Raw genomic sequence first — 24982 nt, 5'->3', positions numbered from 1 at the left:
CCGGTGTTCACATCTCCGAGTTTATTAACTGCAGTGATAACTTAACAGTGCGCAGTGAGACACGACCAAGACAGCGTGCCGATGAGGAGAGAGACTCGGTCCCCGGACTCACCCCAAGTGTCTCAGCACTGTCCACACATCGGCCCCCGTGTCCCCCCCCTAACCCCGTGTCCCCCTAACCCCGTGTCTCTCTGTCGTGTCTCTGCCGTCCCCGTGTCTCTCTGTCGTCCCCGTGTCTCTCTGTTGTCCCTGTGTCTCTGTCCCCGTGTCTCTCTGTAGTCCCCGTGTCTCTCTGTAGTCCCCGTGTCTCTGTCCCCGTGTCTCTCTGTTGTCCCCGTGTCTCTCTGTAGTCCCCGTGTCTCTGTCGTCCCGTGTCTCCTCTTCACTCTGCCGTGTCTCTGTCCCCGTGTCTCTCTGTCGTGTCTCTCTGTCCCCCCCGTGTCTCTGTCGTCCCGTGTCTCCTCTTCACTCTGCCGTGTCTCTGTCCCCGTGTCTCTCTGTTGTCCCCGTGTCTCTCTGTCGTGTCTCTGTCGTCCCGTGCCTCTGTCTTGCCGTGTCTCCTCTTCACTCTGCCGTGTCTCTGTCCTCGTCCCAGTCGGCCTTCTTCTCCGGAGCCTTGGGACCTCCTGCGCGCTTGGCCATGATGATCTGTGAGTACGCGCGGGAGCGAGTACGTGGGAGTGAGAGTGTGTGTGTGTACACGTGTGTATGTGTGAGTAGGTATGTGTGTGTACACGTGTGTAGTGTGTACACGCGTGTGTACGCGTGTGTGTGAGTACACGCGGGAGCGAGTACGCGGGAGTGAGAGTGTGTGTGTGTGTGTACACGTGTGTGTACGTGTGTGTGTACGCGTGTGTGTGTGTACACGTGTGTGTGTACGTGTGTGTACACGTGTGTGAGTAGGTATGTGTGTACGCGTGTGTAGTGTGTACGCGTGTGTGTACGTGTGTGAGTGTACGCGTGTGTGTACGTGTGTGTGTACGCGTGTGTAGTGTGTACGCGTGTGTGTGTGTACGCGTGTGTGTATGTGTGTGTACGCGCGTATGTGTGTACGCGCGTATGTGTGTACGCGTGTGTGAGTGTACGCGTATGTGTGTACGCGTGTGTGTGTACGCGTGTGAGTGTACGCGTGTGTGTGTACGCGTGTGTGTGTGTACGCGTGTGTGTGTGTACGCGCGTGTGTGTGTACGCGTGTGAGTGTACGCGTGTGTGTGTACGCGTGTGTGTGTGTACGCGTGTGTGTGTGTACGCGTGTGTGTGTGTACGTGTGTGTACGTGTGTGTGTGTGTACGTGTGTACGTGTGTGTACGTGTGTGTACGTGTGTGTGTGTACGTGTGTACGTGTGTGTACGTGTGTGTACGTGTGTGTGTGTACGGGTGTGTGTGTACGCGTGTGTGTGTGTGTACGCGTGTGTGTGTGTGTACGTGTGTGCAGGGAGACAACAGCAGTACAATTAAGTTAGTAACTGAACACACTCAGAGAGGTCATGTTGATATAGGTGGTGGTGGTGGTGATAGTGGTTGTGGTAGTTGGTGGTAGTGGTAGTTGGTGGTGGTGATAGTGGTTGTGGTAGTTGGTGGTAGTGGTTGCGGTAGTTGGTGGTGGTGATAGTGGTTGTGGTGGTAGTGGTGATAGTTGGTGGTGATAGTGGTTGTGGTGGTTGTGATAGTGGTAGTTGGTGGTGGTGACCTGGTCTACGTTCAGCACGGTGGTGGCTGTGGTGGTTGTGGTGGTGGTAGTGGTTGTGATAGTGGTTGTGGTGGTGGTGGTAGTGGTGGTTGTGGTGGTTGTGGTGGTTGTGGTGGTGGTTGTGGTGGTGGTGGTGGTGACCTGGTCTACGCTCAGCACGGTGGTGGCTGCGTTGGTGGCGAGCTTCAGGGCCCAGTGCTTGAGCAGTGATAGTGGTGGTTGTGGTGGTGGTTGTGGTGGTGGTGGTGGTTGTGGTGGTGGTTGTGGTGGTTGTGGTGGTGGTAGTGGTGGTGATTGTGGTGGTGGTTGTGGTGGTGGTTGTGGTTGTGGTGGTTGTGGTGGTGGTGACCTGGTCTACGCTCAGCACGGTGGTGGCTGCGTTGGTGGCGAGTCTCAGGGCCCAGTGCTTGAGCAGCAGCGGCTCCAAGATGCCGGCCACGTTCGCGTCCAACACCGTGGGGCCATCTCCCTACACACACACAGGCACAGGCAAAGGTCCCCCGTGTAGCCTCAGCAGAGTGTAGGGGCAAGTGCTGTTAGTGGTAGCTACCTACACAGGCAAAGGTCCCCCGTGTAGCCTCAGCAGAGTGTAGGGGCAAGTGCTGTTAGTAGTAGCTACCTACACAGACAAAGATCCCCCGTGTAGCCTCAGCAGAGTGTAGGGGCAAGTGCTGTTAGTAGTAGCTACCTACACAGACAAAGATCCCCCGTGTAGCCTCAGCAGACTGTAGGGGTAAGTGCTGTTAGTAGTAGCTACATACACAGACACAGGTCCCCCGTGTAGCCTCTAACAGAGTGTAGGGGCAAGTGCTGTTAGTAGTAGCTACCTACACAGGCAAAGGTCCCCCGTGTAGCCTCAGCAGACTGTAGGGGCAAGTGCTGTTAGTAGTAGCAAGTAGCTACCCACACACACACAGACAAAGATCCCCCGTGTAGCCTCAGCAGCCTGTAGGGGCAAGTGCTGTTAGCGAGCACCTATGAAGGCCGGCACTGTGGCACACGAGGGGGTGGGTGGGTGGCCAGCACCACGCCCGGCCGCCTTTGTCTCCCCAGTGCTAGCGATGTTTACTACGCTACACCAGCTACTCATTTGAGGCTGACTCGACCTTGGGGAGGCCCAGGACCGGTTCAGATAATCGGTGGTGGTGGTGATAGTGGTGGTGATGATAGTGGTGGTGATAGTGGTGGTGATGATAGTGGTGGTGATAGTGGTGGTGATGATAGTGGTGGTGATAGTGGTGGTGATAGTGGTGGTGATGATAGTGGTGGTGATAGTGGTGGTGATGATAGTGGTGGTGATGATAGTGGTGGTGATGATAGTGGTGGTGATGATAATGGTGATAGTGGTGGTGGTGATAGTGGTGGTGACAGCGCTAGCGGTGACACCGCTAGCTAGCTAGCTAGCGGTGGTGATAACGGTGCCGACAACGACGGTGGTGACAGTGCCAGGGATTCTCACCTCGATGTCGATGCCCACGCCGGAGCCGGTGACGCCGGTGTCGCCGGTGCCGGCGGGCGCGTTGTGCTGGTGAGCGGCGTAGAGCAGCGACAGCACCTCGTTGGCCTTGACGCCGGCGTTTTCCGCCAGCGCCCGCGGCACAGACTCCAGCGCCACCGCAAACTTCCTGATGGCGTACTGGTCCAGGCCGGGACTCGCCTGCACACACCACACACACACACAGACACACACACACAGACACACACACGCACACACAGACACACACACACAGACACACACACGCGCACACAGACACACACACAGACACACACACACACACACAGACGCACACACACATAGTCACACACAGACACACACACACACAGACACACAGTGCACACACACAGACACACACACACACACCACACACACACCCACAGACACACACCCCACCACACACACACACACACAGACACACACAGACACACCACACCACACACAGACACACACAGACACACACAGACACACACACAGACACACACAGACACACGCACACACACCACACACACACACAGACACACACCACACACACACACAGACACACACACAGACACACCACACACACACACAGACACACACACACACAGACACACACATATAGACACACACACAGACACACAGGTGAGTGAGTGGTGATGAGTGGCGAGTGAGTGGTGATTGGTCGTGGTGAGCGGTCATGGTGGATGAGTGAGTGGTGAGTGAGTGGTGATGAGTGAGTGGTGGTGAGTGAGTGTTGGTGAATGGTGAGTGGTGGTGAGTGGTGGATGAGTGAGTGAGTGGTGAGTGATGAGTGAGTGGTGAGTGATGATTGAGTGGTGATGAGTGCGTGGTGATTGAGTGGTGATGAGTGAGTGGTGAGTGAGTGGTGAGTGAGTGAGTGGTGAGTGAGTGAGTGGTGAGTGAGTGGTGAGTGAGTGGTGAGTGAGTGGTGAGTGAGTGGTGAGTGAGTGAGTGGTGAGTGAGTGGTGAGTGAGTGGTGAGTGAGTGGTGAGTGAGTGGTGATGAGTGAGTGGTGAGTGAGTGGTGAGTGAGTGAGTGGTGAGTGAGTGGTGATGAGTGAGTGGTGAGTGAGTGGTGGATGAGTGAGTGGTGAGTGAGTGGTGATGAGTGAGTGGTGAGTGAGTGGTGATGAGTGAGTGGTGAGTGAGTGGTGATGAGTGAGTGGTGAGTGAGTGAGTGAGTGGTGGATGAGTGAGTGGTGATGAGTGAGTGGTGAGTGAGTGAGTGGTGAGTGAGTGGTGATGAGTGAGTGGTGAGTGAGTGGTGATGAGTGAGTGGTGAGTGAGTGGTGATGAGTGAGTGGTGAGTGAGTGAGTGGTGAGTGAGTGGTGATGAGTGCGTAGTGGGTGAGTGGTGAGTGAGTGGTGATGAGTGAGTGGTGAGTGAGTGGTGAGTGAGTGGTGAGTGAGTGAGTGGTGAGTGAGTGGTGATGAGTGAGTGGTGAGTGATGAGTGAGTGGTGAGTGATGATTGAGTGGTGATGAGTGAGTGGTGAGTGAGTGGTGGTGAGTGAGTGGTGAGTGAGTGGTGGTGAGTGGTGGATGAGTGAGTGGTGATGAGTGAGTGGTGAGTGAGTGGTGAGTGAGTGGTGATGAGTGAGTGGTGAGTGAGTGGTGAGTGAGTGGTGATGAGTGAGTGGTGAGTGAGTGGTGAGTGAGTGGTGAGTGAGTGAGTGAGTGGTGAGTGAGTGGTGAGTGAGTGCGTAGTGGGTGAGTGGTGAGTGAGTGGTGATGAGTGAGTGGTGAGTGAGTGGTGAGTGAGTGGTGAGTGAGTGAGTGGTGAGTGAGTGGTGATGAGTGAGTGGTGAGTGAGTGGTGAGTGAGTGGTGAGTGAGTGGTGATGAGTGAGTGGTGAGTGAGTGAGTGGTGAGTGAGTGGTAAGTGAGTGAGTGGTGAGTGAGTGAGTGGTGAGTGAGTGGTGAGTGAGTGGTGATGAGTGAGTGGTGAGTGAGTGGTGAGTGAGTGGTGAGTGAGTGGTGATGAGTGAGTGGTGAGTGAGTGGTGAGTGAGTGAGTGGTGAGTGAGTGAGTGGTGAGTGAGTGGTGAGTGAGTGGTGAGTGAGTGGTGAGTGAGTGGTGATGAGTGAGTGGTGAGTGAGTGGTGATGAGTGAGTGGTGAGTGAGTGGTGAGTGAGTGAGTGGTGAGTGAGTGGTGATGAGTGAGTGGTGAGTGAGTGAGTGGTGAGTGAGTGGTAAGTGAGTGAGTGGTGAGTGAGTGGTGAGTGAGTGGTGAGTGAGTGGTGATGAGTGGTGAGTGAGTGGTGAGTGAGTGGTGAGTGAGTGGTGAGTGAGTGGTGATGAGTGAGTGGTGAGTGAGTGGTGAGTGAGTGGTGAGTGAGTGAGTGGTGAGTGAGTGAGTGGTGAGTGAGTGGTGAGTGAGTGGTGAGTGAGTGGTGATGAGTGAGTGGTGAGTGAGTGGTGAGTGAGTGAGTGGTGAGTGAGTGGTGATGAGTGAGTGGTGAGTGAGTGAGTGGTGAGTGAGTGGTAAGTGAGTGAGTGGTGAGTGAGTGAGTGGTGAGTGAGTGGTGAGTGAGTGGTGATGAGTGAGTGGTGAGTGAGTGGTGAGTGAGTGGTGAGTGAGTGAGTGGTGAGTGAGTGGTGAGTGAGTGGTGAGTGAGTGGTGAGTGAGTGGTGAGTGAGTGAGTGGTGAGTGAGTGGTGAGTGAGTGGTGATGAGTGAGTGGTGATGAGTGAGTGGTGAGTGAGTGGTGAGTGAGTGGTGAGTGATCCTCACCTCCCCGTATGCTGCTATCTGCTGCGCTAGCTCTATCTCCGTAGCGCCAGCACCGGGCACCAGACGGCGATCCTGCAGCAACAACATCATCAACATCAACAACATTACAACATCATCAACAACATCAACATCATCAACATCAACATTACAACATCATCAACAACATCAACATCATCAACATCAACATTACAACATCATCAACAACATCAACATCATCACCACATCATCATTATCACAACATCATCATCATCATCATCACATCATCATCAACAACATCACAACATCATCATCATCACCACATCATCATTATCACCACATCATCATCATCACCACATCATCATCATCACAACATCATCATCAACACAACATCATCATCATCATCACCACATCATCATTATCACAACATCATCATCACCACATCATCATCATCACCACATCATCATCATCACAACATCAACATCATCAACACAACATCATCATCATCACATCACATCATCATCACATTAAAACATCACATCACAACATCATCACCACATCATCATCACCACAACATCATCATCATCACAACATCATCATCATCACATCATCATCACAACATCATCATCATCACATTACAACATCACAACATCATCATCACAACATCATCATCATCACATCATCAACATCATCACAACATCATCATCATCAACAACATCATCAACATCACAACATCATCATCATCATCACCACATCATCATTATCACATCATCATCACCACATCATCATCATCATCACATCATCATCAACAACATCATCAACATCACAACATCATCATCATCATCACCACATCATCATTATCACAACATCATCATCACCACATCATCATCATCACCACATCATCATCATCACAACATCAACATCATCAACACAACATAATCATCATCACATCACATCATCATCACATTAAAACATCACATCACATCACAACATCATCACCACATCATCATCACCACAACATCATCATCATCACAACATCATCATCATCACATCATCATCACAACATCATCATCATCACATTACAACATCACAACATCATCATCACAACATCATCATCATCATCACATCATCACAACATCATCATCAACAGCAGCATCACAACACATCATCATCATCACCATCATCATTATCACCATCCGCTTCACAATGTCACAACATCAGCATAGCACCGTGGTGATGGTGGTGGTCATGATTGATGGTAGTCGTGGTGGCGGTGATGGTGACGGCGGCGGTGATGGTGGCGGTGGTGGTGATGATGATGATGGTGGTGATGATGATGATGATGATGGTGGTGGTGATGATGGTCGTGGTGGCGGTGATGGTGACGGCGGCGGTGATGGTGGCGGTGATGGTGGCGGTAATGGTGGCAGTGGCGGTGATGGTGGTGGTGACGATGGTGGTGGTGATGGTGCTGGTGGCGGTGGTCGTGATGGCGGCGGTGATGGTGGCGGTGATGGTGGCGGTGATGGTGGCGGTGATGGTGGCGGTGATGGTGGCGGTGATGGTGGCGGTGATGGTGGCGGTGATGGCGGCGGTGATGGTGGTGGTGATGGTGGCGGTGATGGTGGCGGTGATGGTGGCGGTGATGGTGGTGGTGATGGTGGCGGTGATGGTGGCGGTGATGGTGGCGGTGATGGTGGTGGTGACGATGGTGGTGGTGATGGTGCTGGTGGCGGTGGTCGTGATGGCGGCGGTGATGGTGGTGGTGATGATGGTGGCGGTGATGGTGGTGGTGACGGTGATGGTCGTGATGGTGCTGGTGGCGGTGGTGAGCGAGTGGTGAGTGGTGATGAGTGAGTGGTGATGAGTGAGTGAGTGGTGAGTGAGTGGTGAGTGAGTGTAGTGAGTGAGTGGTGAGTAAGAGGTGAGTGAGTGGTGATGAGTGAGTGGTGAGTGAGTGGTGAGTGAGTGGTGAGTGAGTGGTGAGTGAGTGGTGAGTGAGTGAGTGGTGAGTGAGTGGTGAGTGAGTGAGTGTGTAGTGAGTGAGTGAGTGGTGAGTGTGGTGAGTGAGTGAGTGGTGAGTGAGTGGTGAGTGAGTGGTGAGTGAGCGTTCCTCACCCGCAGGAGGACTTTGTAGGAGTTCACTCCGTCGTCCACGGCTCTCTCCGCGTCGTCCATCACGTTCTCCGTGGCTCCACGCAGCAACACCGTGGAGATGGCACTCTCCTCCTTGTCTGCTCACCACACACGCTCACCACTCACTCACCACTCACTCACCACACTCCCACACTCACCACTCACTCACCACTCACTCACCACGCTCACCACTCACTCACCACACTCACCACTCACTCACCACACTCCCACACTCACCACTCACTCACCACTCACTCACCACACTCACCACTCACTCACCACGCTCACCACTCACTCACTCACTCACCACGCTCACCACTCACTCACCACGCTCACCACACTCACCACTCACTCACCACACTCCCACACTCACCACTCACTCACTCACTACACACACTCACTTACCACACTCACCACACACGCTCACCACTCACTCACCACTTACCACACTCACCACACACGCTCACCACTCACTCACCACATACTCACTCACCACACACGCTCACCACTCACTCACCACTCACTCACTCACCACTCACTCACCACGCTCACCACTCACTCACTTACCACACGCTCACCACATACGCTCACCACTCACTCACCACACTCACCACTCACTCACCACCACTCACCACACACACACACTCACCACTCACTCACTCACTCACCACTCACTCACCAGACTCACCACTCACTCACTCACCACTCACTCACCACACTCCCACACTCACTCACTCACCACGCTCACCACTCACTCACCACTCACTCACTCACCACCACTCACTACACACACACACTCAACACTCACTCACTCACCACTCACTCACCACTCACTCACCACGCTCACCACTCACTCACCACACACTCACTCACCACTCACTCACCACACACTCACCACACACTCACCACTCACTCACCACTCACTCACCACGCTCACCACTCACTCACTCACCACTCACTCACCGCTCACTCACCACACTCACCTCACCACTCACTCACTTACCACACTCACCACTCACTCACTCACTCACCACACTCACCTCACACACTCACCACTCACTCACTTACCACACTCACCACTCACTCACTCACCACTCACTCACTCACCACACTCACCACTCACTCACTCACCACACTCACCACTCACTCACTTACCACACTCACTCACCACTCACTCACTCACCACACTCACCTCACACACTCACCACTCACTCACCACTCACTCACCACCCCTCACCACGCTCACCACGCTCACCACCGCTCACCACTCACTCACTCACCACCCCTCACCACGCTCACTACCCCTCACCACGCTCACCACCCCTCACCACCCCTCACCACCACCCCTCACCACGCTCACCCCTCACCACCCCTCACCACCACCCCTCACCACGCTCACCACCCCTCACCACGCTCACTCACCACGCTCACCACCCCTCACCACGCTCACCACCGCTCACTCACCACGCTCACCACCCCTCACCACGCTCACCACCGCTCACCACCCCTCACCACGCTCACCCCTCACCCCTCACCACGCTCACCACCCCTCACCACCCCTCACCACACTCACCACCCCTCACCACGCTCACCACTCACCACCTCTCACCCCTCACCACCCCTCACCACCCCTCACCACGCTCACCACCCCTCACCCCTCACCACGCTCACCACTCACTCACTCACCCCTCACCACGCTCACCACCCCTCACCCCTCACCACGCTCACCACTCACCCACTCACCACCCCTCACTACGCTCACCACCCCTCACCACCACCCCTCACCACGCTCACCCCTCACCACCACCCCTCACCACGCTCACCACGCTCACCACGCTCACCTTGCTTGAAGACGACCACCTGTGTGTCCCCCACCTCGTCAAGGTGGACGCTGTCACAGTGACCCAGATCATCCGCCGTGGGGGGAGTCTGCATCACCGAGGAGGAGGTGGTGGAGATGGTGGAGGAGATGGTGGAGGATGAGGAGGTGGCGGTGGTGGAGGAGGTGGTGGTGGTGTAGGAGGAGGACATGGAGGTGGTGGAGGTTGTGGTGGTGGATGTGGTGGTGGAGAAATGGTGGTGGATGTGGTGGTGGTGATGGTGGTGGAGGTGGAGATGGTGGTGGTGGTGGATGTGGAGGTGATGGATGTGGAGGTGATGGATGTGGTGGAGATGGTGGTGGATGTAGTGGTGGAGGTGGATGTAGTGGTGGTGGTGGAGATGGTGGTGGATGTGGTGGAGGTGGTGGAGATGGTGGTGGATGTGGCGGTGGTGGTGGAGATGGTGGTGGATGTGGTGGTGGAGGTGGTGGTGGATGTGGTGGATGTGGTGAAGGTGGTGGAGGAGGGAGAAGGATGTAGGAGGATGTGGCAGAGGCTCCGCTGTCATCCCTCCACAGCTAGGGGTGGCAATGAGTGCCCCAATAGCACGCGTGGGCTACATGGGGGATCTGTTTATGTGTCTGTGTATCTGTGTGTCTCTGTGTGTGTCTCTCTGCATGTGTCTGTGTCTCTGTGTGTCAATGTCTCTGTGTGTGTGTCTGTGTGTGTCTCTGTGTGTGTCTGTGTCTCTGTGTGTGTCTGTGTCTCTGTGTGTGTCTGTGTCTCTGTGTGTGTCTCTGTGTGTCTCTGTGTGTGTCTCTGTGTGTGTGTCTATGTCTGTGTGTCTATGTCTGTGTGTCTGTGTGCGTCTCTGTGTGTCTCTCACCAGACGAGGCAGGACAGTGGCCCCAACCGTCTTGCTCAGTCGTCTTAGATCCCATTTGGAATTCAGCCTGGACACACACACACAGACACACACACAGACACACACACAGACACACACACACACAGACACACACACAGACACACACACACAGACACACACAGACACACACACAGACACACACACACACAGACACACACACACACACAGACACACACACAGACACACACACACAGACACACACACACAGACACACACAAACACACACAAACACACACACAGACACAAAAGACACACACACACACAGACAAAGATAAGTTATATAGACACAAAGACAAAGGTCCCCCGTGTAGCCTCTAACAGACTGTAGGGGCAAGTGCTGTTAGTAGCAGCAGCAGCGTCTATAACGGCTACCGGCTCTGTGGCTACACACAGCGGGGGTGGCGGTGACGTCACCACGGCGCTTGTGCCAGGCTAGGTGCATGAGGAGGTCACGGGACAGACCCTGCAGGTGCCGTGGGTTCACCAATTGAGATGACTGGCTGATGCACCACCTGTGCCCCCTACTGTGCCAACTTGCTGTGCTTTAGCCACCCGGCGCTCCGCTCGTTGTTGTGAGCGTCGCTCCTCCGCCCTCCGTTGTTGCTGGAGTATCTCTCTTTATCTCTCTGTGCATCTCTCTCACGGCCACCAACGCCGCCGCCGATTATCCGAACCGGTCCTGGGCCTCCCCTAGGTCGACTCAGACTCAAACGAGCACCCGGTGCCGCGGTTCCGGCAGCCTTCACGGGCGCCGCCGCCGCCGGCTACCGACGGCACTTGCCCCCGCGGGCTGCTCGAGGCTACGCGGGGGACCTTTGCCTGTGCGGGGCCGCACCTGACCAGCATGAGCCGGTGCTTGTTGGCGTAGTGCAGCGCCAGGTCGGCAACCTTGCCGCCCGCCACCACGACGGTGGCGCCAGCGGCAGCGATGGCCACCACCTGGGACTCGAGCAGCGACTCGTCGCCCTGGGTGAGCGACACCAGCTCCTGGGCGCTCCGGATCAACACCGTGCCCTGCACACGCACACACAGAGAGAGCGAGAGACACACACACACAGTGACACACACACACACAGAGAGAGAAACACACACACACAGAGAGAGAAACACACACACAGAGAGAGAGACACACACATACACAGTGACACACACACACACACAGAGAGAAACACACACACAGAGAGAGAGACACACACATACAGAGAGAGCGAGAGTGAGACACACACAGATATATACATAGATACAGATATACACACACACAGAGAGAGAGACACACACACACAGAGATATACATAGATACAGATATACACACACACACACTGACACACACACTGACACACACACACACTGACACACACACACAGTGGCACACACAGTGACACACACACACTGACACACACTGACACACACCCACACACTGACACACAGTGACACACACACACTGACACACTGCGACACACACACACACACAGCGACACACACACACTGAAACACAGCGACACACTGACACACACACACTGACACACACACTGACACCCACACACTGACACACACACACAGCGACACACACACACACACCCACACACACACCCACACACACACACACTGACACACACACACACACTGACACACACACTGACACACAGGCGCCCACCTTGGTCTCGGTGTTGGTGGAGTCGAAGGCGCACGAGTAGATGACGATGCGCGCCGCCCTGGCCGCCTTCACGTCGCCCTCCACCTCGCGCTTGAACACCATCCCCCGCATCACCGTCGACGCCTGGACACCACAGCCCTGTGACACACACACAGTTACACACACACAGTTATACACAGACACAGTTACACACACACAGAGATACACACACACAGAGTTACACACACAGTTACACACACAGACACACACACAGAGACACACACAGAGACACACACAGAGTTACACACACAGAGACACACACAGAGACATGCCCCGCATCATCGTGGACGCCTGAACACCAGAGCCCTGTGGTACACACACACACAGACACACACAGATACACACAGAGATACACACACACACAGAGACACACACAGAGACACACGCACAGAGACACACAGAGACATACACACAGAGACATACACCGGTCATCGGCAAATCCACTCAGCTCCACATCCCCCTGTACCGCATCACTCCATCTCGTCTCTAGCCCGTGCCGCGCCTGTTTAGCCCCCTCTATGCAGACAAACAGAAACTGCTTGGGCATGCGGTGGCTGGGCATGCGGGCTACATGACCCAGCCAACGCAGCCTTGCCTGCCGGAGGAGCTCACCGATGGGACTTTGCCCAGATCTTTCAAGGATTTGTGAGCTCCTCACACAATCCAGCCTGCAGGTTAAACCCAGGATGGATCGTACGCAGGCCAGCCCCAATGTTTCTAACCGGCGAAGATGTTCCATTCGCAAGCGTAGAGAAGGGAGGGAATGACCGTGGCCGAGAAGACCCGAAGCTTCGTGCGGAGCGACAGAGCAGGTAGCGTCCACACAGCGTTACGCAGCCGATGAAAGGATATTGCCGCTCGACTGATTCAGAGACCTCTGCTGTCAAACCGGAGCTGGTCGTAACCACACTGCCCACACCAACGCAGACACTCACTGACACACACACACGCACACACGCTGACACACACACACTCACACACGCTGACACACGCTGACACACACACACACACAGACACTCACTGACACACACACACTCACACACGCTGACACACACGCTGACACACACACAGACAGACACTCACACACGCTGACACACTCACGCTGACACACACACACACAGACACTCACACACGCTGACACACACACTGACACACACACACAGACACACTCTGACACACACACACACAGACACTCACACACGCTGACACACACGCTGACACACACACACACACACACAGACACTCACACACGCTGATACACTCTGACAAAGACACACACACAGACACTCACACACACTGACACACTCTGACACACACACTCACACACGCTGACACACTCACGCTGACACACACACACGCACACAGACACTCACACACGCTGACACACTCTGATACACACACACGCACACACAGACACTCACACACACTGACACACTGACGCTGACACACACACACGCTGACACACACACGCTGACACACTCTGACACACACACACACTCACACACGCTGACACACTCACGCTGACACACACTGACACGCACACACAGACACTCACACACGCAGACTCTTACCAGTATCTTGCAAACTCGTACGTTGTCCACATTAAAGTTGCCACTACTGGGCAGAATCGAGACTGTGAGACAAGAAACACACAGCGTGCAAGTCTCGTGTTAGTCCGAGTGTTAGTCTGACTGTGAGTCTGAGTGTGAGTCCCTGTGTGAGTGTGAGTCTGAGTCTGACTGTGAGTGTGCCTGTGAGTGTGAGTCTGACTGTGAGTGTGAGTCTGACTGTGAGTGTGCTTGTGAGTCTGACTGAGTGTGAGTCTGACTGTGAGTGTGAGTCTGACTGTGAGTCTGACTGTGAGTGTGACTGTGTGAGTGAGTGTGAGTCTGACTGTGAGTGTGAGTGTTCCCTCACCACAGGCGTTGGCGATGAGCTTGGCGAGGAAGTCCTCGGTGCCTGTGCCTGTGAGTGTGAGTCCGACTGTGACTGTGAGTGAGTGACTGTGAGTGACTGTGAGTGTGCCTATGAGTGAGTGTGACTGTGAGTGTGACTGTGTTCCCTCACCACAGGCGTTGGCGATGAGCTTGGCGAGGAAGTCCTCGGTGCCTGTGAGTGTGAGTGACTGTGAGTGTGAGTCTGACTGTGAGTGTGACTGTGAGTGAGTCTGACTGTGAGTGTTCCCTCACCACAGGCGTTGGCGATGAGCTTGGCGAGGAAGTCCTCGGTGCCTGTGAGTGTGACTGTGAGTGTGCCTGTGAGTGTGAGTCTGACTGTGAGTGAGTGTTCCCTCACCACAGGCGTTGGCGATGAGCTTGGCGAGGAAGTCCTCGGTGCCTGTGACTGTGAGTATGACTGTGAGTGTGCCTGTGAGTGTGAGTCTGACTGTGAGTGAGTGTTCCCTCACCACAGGCGTTGGCGATGAGCTTGGCGAGGAAGTCCTCGGTGCCGTACATCTTGGAGGAGACGGCCGTGCGGATGGCGGCCGCCACCTCCGCCTCGTTGCGCTCGTCGCCCAGAGAGCGCTCGCTCAGCGACGGGAGCACCTCCAGCGCCTTGTCACACGCCTTCTCGTAGCCCGCAATCACCTACAACCACCACCACCACAACCATCACCATCACAACACTAAGCCTTCTCGTAGCCCGCAATCACCTACAACCACCACCACCACAACCATCACCATCACAACACTAAGCCTTCTCGTAGCCCGCAATCACCTACAACCACCACCACCACAACCACCACCATCACCATCACAACACTAAGCCTTCTCGTAGCCCGCAATCACCTACAACCACCACCACCACAACCACCACCATCACCATCACAACACTAAGCCTTCTCGTAGCCCGCAATCACCTACAACCACCACCACCACAACCACCACCATCACCATCACAACACTAAGCCTTCTCATAGCCCGCAATCACCTACAACCACCACCACCACAACCACCACCATCACCATCACAACACTAAGCCTTCTCGTAGCCCGCAATCACCTACAACCACATACACCACAACCACCACCACATCCACCACCATCACCATCACCACCACCACAACCACCACCACCACAACCACCATCACCACAACCATCACCACCACAACCACCATCACCACCACACTAAGCCTTCTCATAGCCCGCAATCACCTACAACCACCACCACCATCACCATCACCACCACAACCACCATCACAACCACCACCACAACCACCATCACCACACTAAGCCTTCTCATAGCCCGCAATCACCTAGAACCACCACCACCATCACACTAAGCCTTCTCGTAGCCCGCAATCACCTACACCCACCACAACCACCACCACAAGCACCACCACCACAACCACCACCACCACACTAAGCCTTCTCGTAGCCCGCAATCACCTACAGGCACCACCACCACAACCATCACCATCACAACACTAAGCCTTCTCATAGCCCGCAATCACCTACAACCACATACACCACAACCACCACCACATCCACCACCATCACCACCACCACAACCACCACCACCACAACCACCATCACCACCACACTAAGCCTTCTCATAGCCCGCAATCACCTACAACCACCACCACCACCATCACACTAAGCCTTCTCGTAGCCCGCAATCACCTACACCCACCACAACCACCACCACAAGCACCACCACCACCACCACCACCACACTAAGCCTTCTCGTAGCCAGCAATCACCTACAACCACCACCACAACCACCACCACAACCATCACAACCACCACCACCACACTAAGCCTTCTCGTAGCCAGCAATCACCTACAACCACCACCACTACCACAACCATCACAACCATCACCACCACCACCACCACCACACTAAGCCTTCTCGTAGCCAGCAATCACCTACAACCACCACCACCACCACCACCACAACCACCACAACCACCACCACCATCACACTAAGCCTTCTCGTAGCCCGCAATCACCTACAACCACCACAACCACAACCAACATCACCATCACCACCACAACCACCACCACCACAACCACACTAAGCCTTCTCGAGCCAGCAATCACCTACAACCACCACCACCACCATCACCACCACAACCACCACCACCACAACCACCACACTAAGCCTTCCCGTAGCCAGCAATCACCTACAACCACCACCACAACCACCACCACAACCACCACCACCACAACCATCACAACCACCACCACCACCACACTAAGCCTTCTCGTAGCCCGAAATCACCTACAACCACCACCACCACATACCACCACCACCACAACCACCACCACCACCACAACCACCACACTAAGCCTTCTCATAGCCCGCAATCACCTGCAACCACAACCACCACCACCATCACCACCACCACCACCACAACCACCACCACCACCACAACCACCACACTAAGCCTTCTCCTAGCCAGCAATCACCTACAACCACAACCACCACCACAACCATCACCACCACCACACCCACCACCACCACCACACTAAGCCTTCTCATAGCCCGCAATCACCTGCAACCACAACCACCACCACCATCACCACCACAACCACCACCGCACTAAGCCTTCTCATAGCCAGCAATCACCTACAACCACCACAACCACCACCATCACCACACTAAGCCTTCTCGTAGCCAGCAATCACCTACACCCACATCCACCACCACCACCATCACCACAACCACCACACTAAGCCTTCTCGTAGCCAACAATCACCTACACCCACCACCACCACAACCATCACCACCACAACCATCATCACCACCACACTAAGCCTTCTCGTAGCCAGCAATCACCTACACCCACCACCACCACCACAACCACCACCACCACAACCACCATCACCACCACACTAAGCCTTCTCGTAGCCAGCAATCACCACCACCACCACAACCACCACCACCACCGCACTAAGCCTTCTCGTAGCCCGCAATCACCTACAACCGCACACAGCCAGTCACGACTACCCCCACTCTACCATCCACACTAAGCCTTCTCATAGTCCACAATCACCTGCAACCACAACCACACGTGGGGGATCTGTGTCTGTGTAGGTAGCTACTCGCTACTACTAACAGCACTTGCCCCTACAGCCTGTCGAGGCTGCACGGGGGACCTGTGTCTGTGCTGTGTCTGTGCGAGTACCTGTGGCACAGCGAGTCCTGATCGCAGCAGTGAGTCTGTGTCTGTGTGTGTCTGTGTGTGTGTGTCTGTGTGTGTGTGTCTGTGTGTGTGTGTCTGTTTGTCTGTATGTATGTGTGTGTCTGTGTGTGTGTGTCTGTGTGTGTGTGTCTGTGTGTGTCTGTGTGTGTGTGTGTCTGTGTGTGTGACTGTGTGTGTGTCTGTGTGTGTGTCTGTGTGAGTGTGTGTGTGAGTGTGTGAGTGTGTGTGTGAGTGTGTGTGTGTCTGTGTGTGTCTGTGTGTGTGTGTCTGTGTGTGTGTCTATGTGTGTGTGTCTGTGTGAGTGTCTGTGTGAGTGTGTGTGTGAGTGTGTGTGTGTCTGTGTGTGTGTGTGAATGTGTGTGTGAGTGTGTGTCTGTGTCTGTGTGTGTGTGTGTGAGTGTGTGTGTGTGAGTACCTCTGGCACAGAGAGTCCCGACCGCAGCAAGGAGTCGGCCTGCTCCAGGAGGGCTCCGCTCAGCAGCAGCACCAAGTTGGTGCCGTCGCCAACCTCCTGCTCCTGCATCTCGCTCGCCATGAGCACCATGCGCGCAGCGGGGTGCTGCACCTGCACACACACACACAGTGTACACACACACACGTACACGTTGTACACACACACACATACACGTTGTACACACACACACACATTGTACACACACACACGTACACACACACGTTGTACACACACACACGTACACACACACACGTACATTGTACACACACACACACACGGTGTACACACACACACACGTTGTACACACACACACGTTGTACACACACACACACGTTGTACACACACACACACGTTGTACACACACACACACATTGTATACACCACACAAGTGCGAGTGAGAGGTGAGTGGTGAGTGAGTGGTGAGTGAGTGGTGAGTGAGTGGTGAGTGAGTGAGAGGTGAGTGAGCAGTGAGTGAGTGGTGAGTGAGCGGTGAGTGAGTGGTGAGTGAGCGGTGAGTGAGAGGTGAGTGAGCGGTGAGTGAGAGGTGAGTGAGTGGTGAGTGAGTGGGGAGTGAGCGGTGAGTGAGCGGTGAGTGAGTGGTGAGTGAGTGGTGAGTGAGTTGTGAGTGAGTGAGAGGTGAGTGAGCGGTGAGTGAGTGGTGAGTGAGCGGTGAGTGAGTGGTGAGTGAGCGGTGAGTGAGTGAGAGGTGAGTGAGAGGTGAGTGAGCGGTGAGTGAGCGGTGAGTGAGTGGTGAGTGAGCGATGAGTGAGCGGTGAGTGAGAGGTGAGTGAGTGGTGAGTGAGTGGGGAGTGAGCGGTGAGTGAGCGGTGAGTGAGTGGTGAGTGAGCGGTGAGTGAGCGGTGAGTGAGTGGTGAGTGAGCGGTGAGTGAGTGAGAGGTGAGTGAGCGGTGAGTGAGCGGTGAGTGAGTGGTGAGTGAGTGGTGAGTGAGTGGGGAGTGCGCGGTGAGTGAGCGGTGAGTGAGTGAGAGGTGAGTGAGTGGTGAGTGAGTGGTGAGTGAGCGATGAGTGAGTGAGTGGTGAGTGAGTGGTGAGTGAGTGGGGAGTGAGCGGTGAGTGAGCGGTGAGTGAGCGGTGAGTGAGTGGTGAGTGAGTGGTGAGTGAGCGGTGAGTGAGCGATGAGTGAGTGGTGAGTGAGTGAGTGGTGAGTGAGTGGTGAGTGAGTGGTGAGTGAGCGGTGAGTGAGTGGTGAGTGAGTGGTGAGTGAATGAGTGAGTGGTGAGTGAGTGGTGAGTGAGTGGTGGGTGAGTGAGTGGTGAGTGAGTGAGTGGTGAGTGAGTGGTGAGTGAGTGGTGAGTGAGCGCTGAGTGAGCGGTGAGTGAGTGGTGAGTGAGTGGTGAGTGAGTGGTGAGTGAGTGGTGAGTGAGCGGTGAGCGAGTGGTGAGTGAGTGGTGAGTGAGTGGTGAGTCAGTGAGTGGTGAGTGAGTGGTGAGCGAGTGGTGAGTGAGTGGTGAGTGAGTGGTGAGTGAGTGGTGAGTGAGCGGTGAGCGAGTGGTGAGCGGTGAGTGAGTGAGTGGTGAGTGAGTGAGTGGTGAGTGAGTGGTGAGTGAGTGGTGAGTGAGTGGTGAGTGAGCGGTGAGCGAGTGGTGAGCGGTGAGTGAGTGAGTGGTGAGTGCGTGAGTGGTGAGTGAGTGGTGAGTGAGCGATGAGTGAGCGGTGAGTGAGTGGTGAGTGAGTGGTGAGTGAGCGGTGAGTGAGTGGTGAGTGAGTGGTGAGTGAATGAGTGAGTGGTGAGTGAGTGGTGAGTGAGTGGTGGGTGAGTGAGTGGTGAGTGAGTGGTGAGTGAGTGAGTGAGTGGTGAGTGAGTGGTGAGTGAGCGCTGAGTGAGCGGTGAGTGAGTGGTGAGTGAGTGGTGAGTGAGCGGTGAGCGAGTGGTGAGCGAGCGAGTGGTGAGCGAGTGGTGAGTGAGTGGTGAGTGGTGAGTGAGCGGTGAGCGAGTGGTGAGCGAGCGAGTGGTGAGCGAGTGGTGAGTGAGTGGTGAGTGAGTGGTGAGTGGTGAGTGAGCGGTGAGCGAGTGGTGAGCGAGCGAGTGGTGAGCGAGTGGTGAGTGAGTGGTGAGTGAGTGGTGAGTGAGCGGTGAGCGAGTGGTGAGCGAGCGAGTGGTGAGCGAGTGGTGAGTGAGTGGTGAGTGAGCGGTGAGCGAGTGGTGAGTGAGTGGTGAGTGAGTGAGTGGTGAGTGAGTGGTGAGTGAGTGGTGAGCGAGTGGTGAGCGGTGAGTGAGTGAGTGGTGAGTGAGTGGTGAGTGAGCGGTGAGCGAGTGGTGAGTGAGTGAGTGGTGAGTGAGTGGTGAGTGAGTGGTGAGTGAGTGGTGAGCGTTGGGTCACCTCCAGCTCGCGCACGATGGTGGCTGCGTCACTCGTAACAAACAGCTTCTCCAGGTGGTTGATCACCATCTTGTTCATCCCTGGCGGCACGCGGCGGCACCAGCAGCAGCGTCGTTATCATTATCAGCAGCGTCATCATCATCAACATCAGTAGCAGCAGCAGCATCATCAGTAGCAGCAGCGTCGTTATCAGCAGCGTCATCATCATCAACATCAGTAGCAGCAGCAGCATCATCAGTAGCAGCAGCGTCGTTATCAGTAGCGTCATCATCATCAGTAGTAGCAGCAGCAGCAGCATCATCATCATCAGCAGCTGGAACATCATCATCATCATCAGCGGGTCTCACCGAATGGCCCGTAGGCTGTGCGCGTGGTCTCTGCCAGCTGCTTGCACGCCTGGATGTTCCTGTACACGGCCTCCTCAAGACCACTGTAATGCTGCAGCGCACACACACACACACAAAGATCCCCCGTGTAGCCTTAACAGACAGCTGGGGCAAGTGCTGTTAGCGAGCATGGCACACGAGGTGGGTGGGTGGCCAGCACCTCGCCCGGCCGCCTTTATCTTCCCAGTGCTAGCGATGTTTACTACACTACACCGCTACACCAGGTACTCATTTAAGGCTGAGTCCACCTAGGGGGGGCCCAGGACAGGTTTAGATAATCGTCTCTGGGCTTGGCCGTGAGCTGGAATCGAACTTGGCAAAGGTTGAGTCTATGGCAGTGCTGAGTCTATGGGTGGCAGTGTTGAGTCTATGGGTGACAGTGCTGAGTCTATGGGTGACAGTGCTGAGTCTATGGCAGTGCTGAGTCTATGGGTGACAGTGCTGAGTCTATGGCAGTGCTGAGTCTTTGGGTGACAGTGCTGAGTCTATGGGTGACAGTGCTGAGTCTATGGGTGACAGTGCTGAGTCTATGGGTGACAGTGCTGAGTCTATGGTCTGTGCTGAGTCTATGAGTGACAGTGCTGAGTCTATGGCAGTGCTGAGTCTGTGGGCGGCAGTGCTGAGTCTATGGGTGACAGTGCTGAGTCTATGGCAGTGCTGAGTCTTTGGGTGACAGTGCTGAGTCTATGGGTGACAGTGCTGAGTCTATGGGTGACAGTGCTGAGTCTATGGCAGTGCTGAGTCTATGGCAGTGCTGAGTCTATGGGTGGCAGTGCTGAGTCTATGGTCTGTGCTGAGTCTATGAGTGACAGTGCTGAGTCTATAGCAGTGCTGAGTCTATGGGTGACAGTGCTGAGTCTATGGTCTGTGCTGAGTCTATGAGTGACAGTGCTGAGTCTATGGCAGTGCTGAGTCTGTGGGTGGCAGTGCTGAGTCTATGGGTGACAGTGCTGAGTCTATGGGTGACAGTGCTGAGTCTATGGCAGTGCTGAGTCTTTGAGTGACAGTGCTGAGTCTATGGGTGACAGTGCTGAGTCTATGGGTGACAGTGCTGAGTCTATGGCAGTGCTGAGTCTATGGCAGTGCTGAGTCTATGGGTGGCAGTGCTGAGTCTATGGGTGACAGTGCTGAGTCTATGGCAGTGCTGAGTCTATGGGTGACAGTGCTGAATCTATGGCAGTGCTGAGTCTTTGGGTGACAGTGCTGAGTCTATGGGTGACAGTGCTGAGTCTATGGCAGTGCTGAGTCTATGGCAGTGCTGAGTCTATGGGTGGCAGTGCTGAGTCTATGGGTGACAGTGCTGAGTCTATGGCAGTGCTGAGTCTATGGCAGTGCTGAGTCTTTGGGTGACAGTGCTGAGTCTGTGGGTAACAGTGCTGAGTCTATAGCAGTGCTGAGTCTATGGGTGGCAGTGCTGAGTCTATGGGTAGCAGTGTTGAGTCTATGGGTGGAAGTGCTGAGTCTATGGGTGACAGTGCTGGGTCTATGGGTGACAGTGCTGAGTCTATGGGTAGCAGTGCTGAGTCTATGGGTGAGTGTTGAGTCTATGGGTGACAGTGCTGGGTCTATGGGTGACAGTGCTGAGTCTATGGGTAGCAGTGCTGAGTCTATGGGTGAGTGTTGAGTCTATGGGTGACAGTGCTGAGTCTGTGGGTGGCAGTGCTGAGTCTATGGGTGACAGTGCTGGGTCTATGGGTGACAGTGCTGAGTCTATGGGTGACAGTGCTGAGTCTATGGGTGACAGTGCTGAGTCTTTGGGTGACAGTGCTGAGTCTATGGGTGACAGTGCTGAGTCTATGGCAGTGCTGAGTCTATGGGTGACAGTGCTGAGTCTATGGCAGTGCTGAGTCTTTGGGTGACAATGCTGAGTCTATGGGTGACAGTGCTGAGTCTATGGGTGACAGTGCTGAGTCTGTGGGTGACAGTGCTGAGTCTGTGGGTGACAGTGTTGAGTCTATGAGTGACAGTGCTGAGTCTATGGCAGTGCTGAGTCTGTGGGTGGCAGTGCTGAGTCTATGGGTGACAGTGCTGAGTCTATGGTTGACAGTGCTGAGTCTTTGGGTGACAGTGCTGAGTCTATGGGTGGCAGTGATGAGTCTATGGGTGGCAGTGATGAGTCTATGGGTGGCAGTGCTGAGTCTATGGGTGGCAGTGCTGAGTCTATGGGTGGCAGTGCTGAGTCTATGGGTGGCAGTGCTGAGTCTATGGGTGGCAGTGCTGAGTCTATGGGTGGCAGTGATGAGTCTATGGGTGGCAGTGCTGAGACTATGGGTGGCAGTGCTGAGTCTATGGGTGACAGTGCTGAGTCTATGGGTGACAGTGCTGAGTCTATGGGTGGCAGTGTTGAGTCTATGGCAGTGCTGAGTCTATGGGTGGCAGTGCTGAGTCTATGGGTGGCAGTGCTGAGTCTATGGGTGGGAGTGCTGAGTCTATGGGTGACAATGCTGAGTCTATGGGTGGCAGTGCTGAGTCTATGGCAGTGCTGAGTCTATGGGTAGCAGTGCTGAGTCTGTGGGTGACAGTGCTGAGTCTATGGCAGTGCTGAGTCTATGGCAGTGCTGAGTCTATGGCAGTGCTGAGTCTATGGCAGTGCTGAGTCTATGAGTGACAGTGCTGAGTCTATGGGTGGCAGTAATGAGTCTATGGGTGACAGTGCTGAGTCTATGGGTGACAGTGCTGAGTCTATAGGTGACAGTGCTGAGTCTATGGGTGGCAGTGCTGAGTCTATGGATGGCAGTGCTGAGTCTATGGGTGACAGTGCTGAGTCTATGTGTGGCAGTGCTGAGTCTATGGGTGACAGTGCTGAGTCTATGGGTGACAGTGCTGAGTCTATAGGTGACAGTGCTGAGTCTATGGGTGGCAGTGCTGAGTCTATGGATGGCAGTGCTGAGTCTATGGGTGACAGTGCTGAGTCTATGTGTGGCAGTGCTGAGTCTATGGGTGACAGTGCTGAGTCTATGGGTGGCAGTGCTGAGTCTATGGCAGTGCTGAGTCTATGGGTGACAGTGCTGAGTCTATGGGTGACAGTGCTGAGTCTATGGGTGGCAGTGCTGAGTCTATGGGTGGCAGTGCTGAGTCTATGGGTGACAGTGCTGAGTCTATGGCAGTGCTGAGTCTATGGCAGTGCTGAGTCTATGGGTGACAGTGCTGAGTCTATGGGTGGCAGTGCTGAGTCTATGGGTGGCAGTGCTGAGTCTATGGGTGGCAGTGCTGAGTCTATGGGTGACAGTGCTGAGTCTGTGGGTGGCAGTGTTGAGTCTGTGGGTGACAGTGTTGAGTCTGTGGGTGACAGTGTTGAGTCTGTGGGTGACAGTGTTGAGTCTATGGGTGGCAGTGCTGAGTCTGTGGGTGGCAGTGTTGAGTCTGTGGGTGACAGTGTTGAGTCTGTGGGTGACAGTGTTGAGTCTGTGGGTGGCAGTGCTGAGTCTGTGGGTGCAGCGTCAGTGACAGATTCCATTCAAATCCGCGGATTTCTCCAGAATGAATTGAATCATTCAACAATTACGGCAACCGCGCCGTCGAGGCGAGCGGTACTACCGCTACACGACCACTAAACCTCAACCTTTATGCGCTAAATCTTTGTTTAATCTCCAATTCGGAAACCGACTTGCGGCCTGGTCGGTGAAGGCTTCGCGTGGTTAACGGATCACGGCTCCGTGACGCGTCAGCTTTTAAAAGCATCACCAACCAACAGAGATCCCTTCAATCGCAACCGCGTGTGTTTAGTTCGATTCCCAACGAAGTTAAGCACAACTCCCCATCATTAAAGTTGCTTTTATGGGTAAGAATCACACGCGCGCGAGTGAAAAACCCAGACCGCGTGGTGGTGCTTGAGGGTGTTTGTACTTCACAATGAAAATCTCGTCCTCACCCCCCCCCCCTGCTCCCCTCGCTAACAGGGAGCCCGTCTAAGTCCAACGCGGAGGCGGCGAGGGAGCTCCACGAAGACTCACCCTGGCTCCATCCTTCAGCATCTGCGCGAAGCCGGGAGCCTTAGGAACGTGGAGCGCCATTGCTGCTGTTGCTGCGTCTTGGAGGAGGAGAGAGAGGGGAGTCTGCCGGAAGAGGAAGATGGGCGGGGGCGTTGTAGGAAAAAAACGCAGCCATATCTTCCGGTAGATCTATCTTCCAGAAGGATCTACGCCTTGGCGGTCTTCCAGAAGATCGCGCCGCGTTTTTTTGTG

At 54.7% G+C, this 24982-nt stretch overlaps 1 protein-coding gene across 1 annotated transcript; it reads right to left on the bottom strand.

Annotated features, from left to right (window-relative positions):
• CCT8 (chaperonin containing TCP1 subunit 8) lies at positions 1-24891 on the bottom strand. The gene is made up of 15 exons (XM_078623427.1): positions 24752-24891; positions 20760-20850; positions 20413-20492; positions 18032-18181; positions 14876-15056; positions 14040-14101; positions 12430-12567; positions 11611-11789; positions 10737-10803; positions 9872-9959; positions 8013-8128; positions 5919-5990; positions 3150-3347; positions 2040-2159; positions 1-648 (listed from the first exon to the last, which is right to left on the bottom strand). The coding sequence occupies exons 1-15, from the start codon at positions 24809-24811 to the stop codon at positions 565-567; spliced, it is 1686 nt and encodes a 561-aa protein (XP_078479553.1). The 5' UTR covers positions 24812-24891; the 3' UTR covers positions 1-564.
• Positions 24892-24982: the final 91 nt, after the last annotated feature.

The sequence above is a fragment of the Lampetra planeri genome, unplaced genomic scaffold (assembly GCF_965212315.1).
Source record: "Lampetra planeri unplaced genomic scaffold, kcLamPlan1.2.h2 scaffold_249, whole genome shotgun sequence".
Lineage (NCBI taxonomy): Eukaryota > Metazoa > Chordata > Hyperoartia > Petromyzontiformes > Petromyzontidae > Lampetra > Lampetra planeri.
This window is presented reverse-complemented; position numbering and strand designations above follow the sequence as displayed.

Bases quoted from the DNA above. Each gene is read 5' to 3' on its own strand.
- CCT8 (XM_078623427.1), bottom strand. From the start codon at position 24,811: ATGGCGCTCCACGTTCCTAAGGCTCCCGGCTTCGCGCAGATGCTGAAG. The intron at 20,493-20,759 runs GTGAGACCCGCT...GCGTGCCGCCAG, and splicing joins CACAGCCTACGGGCCATTCG to GGATGAACAAGATGGTGATC. The intron at 10,804-11,610 runs GTGCGGCCCCGC...GTGTGTGTCCAG, and splicing joins CACCGGCTCATGCTGGTCAG to GCTGAATTCCAAATGGGATC.